The following is an 8,070-nucleotide window of genomic DNA, read 5'->3' as shown; positions in this document are numbered from 1 at the left end:
GTGTGGGTAGGGAACAAACCTGCGCAGTTAGAGCGAGTTTCTGAGTGTGCAAACAGTACAGTTTTCAGAGATGATTTTTATAAAAGGAATAATCAGACTACTTGCCTGTGTCTTTAAGTAACAGATCATTGTCTTTAAAGGCTTCAGAAAGTTCCCTGATAGGCATCATGAAAGTGCTAAGGTTTCAGGGTTTCTGTTAAAGTCCCACGCCACGACACTTGCCTCTGGTTAATGTTGCTTTTGGCTCTTTGATGGCTAATAAGGTGCTGGCCGCAGATTACATAGCGAATTAGGTGCAGAGGTAGGCTCTCCCTCTCCTTCACGTTCCATACTGGGAAGTACAGTAGCAGGAGTTAGCACAGACTCCAAAGCCAGAGGGTCCAAGTCTTCACTCACTAGGTGCCAGACTTTGAGCAAGCTAAGTAATCCCTCTGTTTCTTAGTTTCCTCTCCTAAAAAAAATGAAGGGGAAAATGGCACCTATCCCTAGGGGTATTGTGAGAATTACGAGTAAAAGACACGAATCACACTCATAAAATGATAGCTCTCTGTGATTTATTATTGTTATTGCTCAGAATCCCTTGTTCAACCTGCCTTGATTCATGACCAGTCTGGCACATCACCCGGTACACACCTCAGAGAAGTGTTTCTTCCTTTCCATATAAAGTTTTACTCTAAATTTCGGGGGTTTTCAACCTCAGTACAGTTGGTGTTTGGGGCTAGGTGATTTTTGTTGGAGCTGTCCTGTGCATCACAGGCTGTTTAGCAGCATCCCTGACCTCTGTCCACTAGATGCCACTAGCACCCCCTTCCCCAGCAGTGATAGGCAAAGATTTCTCCAGTCATTGCAGAAAGTCTCTGGGGGAGGGGGACAAAATCACTCCCAGTCAAGAAGCACTGGTCTAAACAAACTGAAAGACTGAAGTCCATTGCGACTTGTCTCTAAATGAGCATTTAGAAGAAGGCAGCGCAACCTCTGGCTAATTTGTAGCTTTTGTCAGAAAAGGGTAGACAGAGCATGTATTTCTGAGCTTGCTCTAAGTAAACAGCATTTTTAAAGTATTCTATCTCTTTATTTCTTAAATTAGGGGAGGAGTTTAGGAATTTACAATGCCCTGCTAATATGCAAGCAGAATTTTACCCGTAGCCCAAATTATTCTTAAGTTGTTAAATTAAATCTCTTTTATGTATTTTGTAAGAGTTCATATAGTACCTGAGAGTAAGGGATGCTTCGGCTAGTATGCAAGCCCCACTAATGATAATAGGGTGTCTATAACAGCTAAAAGAGAGTTAAATCCCAAGGGCTTACAATGCCAACACTGAGATCATTAAGAATAAGGAAACCTACCACCACTGTATGCAAAACTGAAAAGAGGATGATGTATAAAATATACGTGGTAGAAGGAAAAACTAAGGGTAAACTGTTTTCCAAGTTAAGAAACTTCAGTAAGCACCAGCTTGTGCAAGGCCTGTGCTGTTAAATCAAACCTTAACATAACTTTTTGCTCCCTATGATTTAAACAAAGATGATTTTTCTCTTTTATTAATATGCTTTTGGACACATCTCCCTCTATTGCATCCCCAGTTTCTCCCTTGGAGCTTTCCAACCAAGAATTCGGCTTGGCCAGGAAGCAGGGATCCTGGCAATGAGAAGGGTACAGTGTTGTCCTACCCCAGCCATGCCCCGGGGTCTGACTTCAGCCAGGGCGGTAGAGAGGGTCACTGGCCTACGAGGAGTAACTCTCCATCCTCCCGTGGGCATTCACAAAAGCAGCCCTCTGTTTCACTAACCTTTCCCCACATAAGGGAGAAGCAGCAAGTGAATCTGACATGCCAAATCATGCCCCAGAGTAACATTATGAGATATTGGCTAGAGAGGACACTGACTGCCTAGGCTTTCAACTTGAATGGCCTTGGTTTCCAACCCTGGCCCTGCCCGTTAACCCCTCTGAGCCTCTGTTTGCTCCCCTTGATGTTATGTGAGGCTTAGAAGTGGCACATGTGAAGTACCTGGCACAGTGCCCGGCACCTAGAGATACTGCCGTGGTAGATAACAAGATGAGAAAATGAAAATAGCAATAATCATATTTACTGAGATCCTTTATGAGCTATAACTTATGTATCATAAAACTCACTCATTTTACACGTATAATTCAATGTTTTTTGTAAATCATTACATTTATAGAGTTTTGTAACCAGCACTACAATCCAGTTTTAGAAACTTTCTGTGCCTACCCCAACTCCAAAAGAGCCATTATGCTCATTTGTGGTCAATGCTGTTCCCATCCTCAGCCCTGGGTAACCCTGATCTGCTTTCTGTTGCTATAGAGTTGCCTTTTCCAAACATTCATATAGATGGAGTCATATAACATACAGTCTTTTCCATCTCACTCCTTTCACTTAGCATAACATTTTTGACCCTCAAAACTTTCAGTCCCTTTCCAGCAATATTATTTTATATTCGGCTAATTCTTTACATGTTCAAAGTTACCTTATTACCTAACCACAGTAACTCTGTGTTAGATAAAGTAGCTAGTGGCATCCCCATCTCACAGAGGGGGAAACTGAAGCACAGTGGCTCGTAAGAGGTCACACAGCCAGTTTGGTGGCAGAGAAATAACTGGAACCCTGTCTTCCTGATGCAAAACCAGAGCTTATACTGGACTCCACCACCACAGAGGACAGCCAGCATGCCCCTCCCTCTCCTCTGATTGCAGAAGTTATTTACGAGGAGGGAAGGGGAAAGGAAGACGTTGGCCAACTGTTTGCAGATATGAAGGAAAGGGAAGCTTAGTAAAGAAGCCAGGCAGTAGATATGACAACAATAACATGCTCAGGCCAAGCGAACCCTTGGTGAAAAGAGAGGGGACCCCTGGGAGGAAATTCTGACTTAGACCTTCTTTCTGCTTCCTTATTTTTCAGACGAGGGAATTTTTTTCTCTTCCCCAAAACTTTCTATCAACATCTATGAGTAGCCAAGTGTATTTTCACAATGTGAATCTTAAGTATTGAGAATGTGAAGAACAGTATCAACTTGATACCCTTGCTAGTAAAACACAGTTAGATTCATACTACTACACATTCAGATGACATTTCAGTTTATTGTCGGAGGAAATGTTAAAAATTCCATATGGGGCTTCCCTGGTGGCGCAGTGGTTGAGAGTCCGCCTGCCGATGCAGGGGACACGGGTTCGTGCCCCGGTCCGGGAAGATCCCACATGCCGCGGAGCGGCTGGGCCCGTGAGCCATGGCCACTGAGCCTGCGCGTCCGGAGCCTGTGCTCCGCAACGGGAGAGGCCGCGACAGTGAGAGGCCCGCGTACCGCAAAAAAAAAAAATTCCATATGTAGTCTCTTTCTCAAAATGTTTTTAAAAATCCCATCCGGGTCAGCTTACATCTAAGTAAGGGTTACATGGGAGGGGCCGTTCCTTCACCAGATGCCACTGGTGAGTGCTTATGGAAATTAGCCCTATGTAAGGACTATGTGTAGAAAGAGTAAATGGGCTCTGAGTGAGAGCCTGAAGGCCTCTCTCTAGTCAAGTACATGAGAATGAACTTTATGATCTCTGTGTTTAGTACTTTTCGAGGACTTTTTCCCTTTTTTTGTGTTTGGAATGTGTGGTCCTGTCAGATGAGGTAGCATGGGGGTGCATGTGTCTTCTCTTGTTATAAATTCTGAGAGGGCAGAAGCCTATGTCTACTTCTTCAGCTCTTCCACAGCCCCTAACACAGTGCCTCCAAGGGCTTTACACATACCAGGTTCTCAATAATTCTTGGTAATAGATTATTACCTCAGTGTTTACTTATGTGTGCTTTATCTTGCAAACTCAAATACATACTGTAGGCAAGTCCAACCTATATGTACAGAGTATCCCCTTTAAGTCCATTAGGAATTGTGGACTTATAAATGTAGTAAGTTCTTAATTAAAACATTTATTCAGTTCAATTTAATTCAGTAGAGAGCCTTTATCTCACTGAGCAGTAATGTCCAGGCAGGCGGTATCAACCTGAGAGGAGGCAGCTGGGACGTGCTAAGGGGAGCTGGCTTAGCTCTGGTCTCTCCGCATCCAGGCCTGCTGCCTATCTCAGCAGTGAATCTCTGCCTGTCTCTCACCTTCTTCCCTCATAACGATGCTCTGGCTTCTATCTTCAGGTAGAGGGAGGGGAAATGGGCGCGGGGGACAAGGCCCTCTGGGTCCCTTCTGTGACTTCAGAAGATGAGATTTGGGTAATAGCTTGCTGCTTCTCTCCATTTGTTTATTTCTGCAATGAGCAAAGGCCCTAAGAACTCAGAGATGAATGAATGAATGAGTGTTCTCCAAATGTGAGGTTAGGTTTGTGTACTGTGTAAATGTGGTTAGGAATGAGCAGTGTCTATAGGTGTGATCAGGAGTGGTGGGTCTGTGCCCCTCTGTCTCTAGGCACTGCTGTTGCACACATTTGTGCAGTGCATATAGATACAAGTGTGAGAGCTCTTAGCTCCCTTCCATAGGAACCCTTGTGAGCTCTTATTGAGCCCACAGAATCAGGGGCTCTGAAGTTGTCCCATGGGGGAAATGAGAAGGTCATTTAGCAATGTTTAGATGGAGTTCCTAATTAACATCCTAGTTCTGAGCTTATAAATTGGCATTTATAAAATGTTTCATCACCTTTGCCTATAGGTTTTCCCCCAAAACTTCAATGTAACTACTTATATATGCTTAGCTGAAAGTAAGAAAAAATGTGCATGTATTTCTGAGCCTGCCAGCAAGGCCAGCTCACTGTGACCATCAGCCCTCAGTTCAGGGCTAGAGACTGACCTGTGTATATGTCTGCGCAGGTCGAAAGAGCGGGGCCTGGGACTCTAAGTCAACCTCTTCACCTGCTGCACCATCCCCACTGCCCAGGGCTGGGTAAGTTCCTGTTGCAGAGAAGCAACTCTGTGAATTCAGTGTATGGTCTCCATCACTGCTGTGAGCAGAGCTGCCTGGAATCCACATAGGAGTCCTGCCTGAGAATCTGGGGGCCAGAGGGGGTGTTTTTCTGCTGTTTCCATTCAGAAGAGCATACCTGCCCAAGCTCATATGCAGGTGCACCTAACATTACAATAGGTGTGTTCCTGAAGAGTGTGGAAATGAAACCCTATTGCCCTGGTATTCTCCACACCCATGCATGCTTCAAGTTGGACTAGGGGTGTCCCTGCTGACATCAAAAACTAGTAGTCTTTCCTCCCATAAACTTCTAGCTAAATCTTGAGCTCATTGACTTGTGTTCCGCAAGACACAAGCTCCAGCACCTGAATAATTTTAAGACCCACTACTTTCTACTCCTCGGTTTCTCTTCCAAGTAGTTAGTGATCTGCAAACCAATGTGTACACAGAGCAGCATGCGCTGGGTGTTCAATCAAAGCAACACTGCCAAGGCTCCTTTCAAAAGGGAGATGAGAGAGGCATTCTTTCTCATTGAACTTAGAAGAGCTTTGTAAGATATTGGGTGAATGTAACGTATTAACATTACAAACAGTGACCCCATAATTTCATATTGGCTCAATAGGTTATTTTAAAAGCACATTTAAATCTGTCCAAAGCAAGCCTGCGTGGTTATAGCCTTAATTCTGCCTCTGAGTAAAGCAAAGAAATTCTCCATTTCAGGGGTTTATTAAACAAAACTCTGCACACTTCTCTCTTGGCTTAGGTTTATCACTTCAGGCAAGTTACTTAGTCTCCTAATCTCTAAAATGTAATAAAAACACCCATTTAAAAAGGACAGTGTGAGGTTTAAAAAATATGTGAAGAGCCTAACCCAGTGCCAGGCGTCTTAGAGGCACCTGGGAATTGTTAGTATTCTTCCCCCAATCTTCCAGCTCTCAGCCAAAACAAAGTGAGAGATAGAGAGAAAGCCAGTATTCAAAATAAACACAGAAGAGAATTATAAAGCCTTAGCAATATTAGAGTCCAATCTCTACTGAACTAAGACAAACGTTAGGTCAGGCAAGCACCTTCAGGACCAGAGATCAGAGTGGGTTTCAGACTTGTGTTGTGCTGGTCTTGGGTTTATCTGTTTGGAATGAAATTCTAGGCAGACGTCTAGCAGAGAAGAGTCACCTGAAGCAGGGGGAACATTGGCTTGGGGAGGTGCTGGCTACAAATGTACCTGCTTGGCCACCCTCATGTCTCCACCCTCCTTCCCAAGACAGTAGCCCTGGGGTGCTGTTGGGGGAAGGGAAGGCTCTACATACACACTTTGCAAACGCTGATTCTGGTCCTCATTTTACAGATGAAGAAACTCAAGTTCAGACTGGCCCTCACAGCTGAGAGAAACAGGCCTGAGGTCTCAGAGTAATCAGTAGCAGAACTGGAACAAGAGCTCAGTTATCCTGATTCCCTGGCAACTGGTCCTCCTGTTTATCCCCATTAACCCCTTTGCCATCTGTCAGCAGACCCTATCTGAGGCTATGAAGGATCATGGCTAAATCCTGCTTTCATCCCTCTCTTCCCTTCAAGGATAGTCTTCCTACACACCTGTATCACTTTCACTATTCTAGTTTAAATTTGAGAGTAAAATCAGCTCCTCTTTATCTTTGTTGTGTTTTAACAAAGCCAATCTCTTTTCATCCCCCAGGAAAAAAACAGCTACGCCACTGAAGACAGTGAGTTAATTCTGCTTTTAAATGTGCTTCATGTTTCCCGCAATGTTTATTCTTGTCCACTTATTTAAAGTTGACGATGCTTCCCACTAAGGTGAACACAGCAATCATGTTGCTGCCCAGACAGTCCAAGAGAAACTTGGAATCCTCACTTGGGTAGGGAAGATGCTGCATGGGAGGGTCACATCCTCCCTGAACCCGGTGGCTTCACTGAATATGAACGGCCGATCAGCGGTCAGGCTCCCTGCGTCCCAAGACCTTTGTCTTCCCCTGTGTCTGCTTCCCACCCGCTGGCCTGGGAACTAATGACTGACAACTGCATATCAGGCACAAAGGCCTGAGTACACTCAACTTCTGGGCAGAACGTGGGGAACCTGGGCCAGCCCACTATTCGAGGAAGCCCACCTTGACCTGGTATCTATACTGTAGCCTGACATTTACAGTCCCTTACAAACACCAAGACGGTGGGGCCCTGAGACCAAAGCCGGATGCCAGATTTCCACTGCATAAGCGCTACTGCCCAGCAGCTGCTGGGGGTCATGGTATCCACCAACCCTGTTGACAGAGTGGGGAGGCCAGGATGACACTGCTCCTTCCCTGACACACTTCCAGTCCATTGTCACTTAATGCAAAAGTGGGCCGGGGGACTGTGTGTTTTTAATTGTTGGTCTTGTGACTGAAAGAAAAGCTATGCATCAAAGAAATGTTCTCCCCCAGTATTTATTTTAATAATATTGCTTTGACTTTTGTTTCCACATACCACTGTATTGAAGATCCTTGCCTTTCTTTTTTTTTAAAAATAGACTCCAGTTGTCTCTCAACAGAATGCCTCAAGTGTTTGTGAAGGTAAGCCTATGTTACCTTGACAGATGAGCATGTCCTCTGAAAGTTATTTTGATTAAGGATTTGTATACAAATGTATTTCTAAATTTCTTTAATTATTCATAAGGCAACCGTGAACATAAAACTCAAATTTCTAAACAGAACAGTCTTTACTTTGCCATGAGTAGTGAGTAGCAAAGCTGATCAGGACCTGCACTTGCCAGGCTGCACCTTTGGGGCAGGCCAGTCTACATGCCCAAAACCTGCCTGTTTGTAGACAGATATGACTTGCCAGAAACAGTGCCACAGTGTTACATAGGTGTGAAGACTTATTTAGAGCCAGTCACGTATCTTAGAATTAATGGCTAAGGCAATGAATTTTTAAAAACCTGTTTGTTCGAACAAGTTCTTGTGCTAAGTTTTCAAAATAATGTTTCCTGAGTTCAAACATCTATCTTAGTACATCGTCAATGCTTCCCTTCCTTTGTTTTATCATAACCTAAAACCCTTATGTATACTTTTTATTAGAACTTTCCCATTAAAAAAATATTTGTATTTGAAAAATACTGGGGGAAAAAAAACAGAAAGAAGAAGAATCATCCATAATCTCAACACTTAAAACAC

The 8,070-nt window shown here is 44.0% G+C and overlaps 2 protein-coding genes across 6 annotated transcripts in view; one reads left to right on the top strand and one right to left on the bottom strand.

Moving 5' to 3' along the window:
• ZNF518A (zinc finger protein 518A) overlaps nt 1–8,070 on the bottom strand; it is a 65,949-nt gene that overhangs the window by 4,933 nt on the left and 52,946 nt on the right. The gene's annotated exons all lie outside the window — the stretch shown is intronic.
• BLNK (B cell linker) overlaps nt 1–8,070 on the top strand; it is a 73,434-nt gene that overhangs the window by 50,774 nt on the left and 14,590 nt on the right. For all 4 annotated transcript variants that reach the window (XM_024734822.1, XM_024734821.1, XM_024734823.1 and 1 more), the window contains 3 exons: nt 4,819–4,891; nt 6,600–6,627; nt 7,428–7,470. In XM_024734822.1, coding sequence (XP_024590590.1) covers nt 4,819–4,891; nt 6,600–6,627; nt 7,428–7,470 — 144 coding nt within the window. The remainder of the gene's footprint in view (nt 1–4,818; nt 4,892–6,599; nt 6,628–7,427; nt 7,471–8,070) is intronic.

This window comes from Neophocaena asiaeorientalis, unplaced genomic scaffold (assembly GCF_003031525.2).
Source record: "Neophocaena asiaeorientalis asiaeorientalis breed wild unplaced genomic scaffold, Neophocaena_asiaeorientalis_V1.1 scaffold240, whole genome shotgun sequence".
NCBI lineage: Eukaryota > Metazoa > Chordata > Mammalia > Artiodactyla > Phocoenidae > Neophocaena > Neophocaena asiaeorientalis.
Note: the sequence above shows the minus strand (reverse complement) of the source record. Positions and strands in the feature narration are given on the sequence as shown.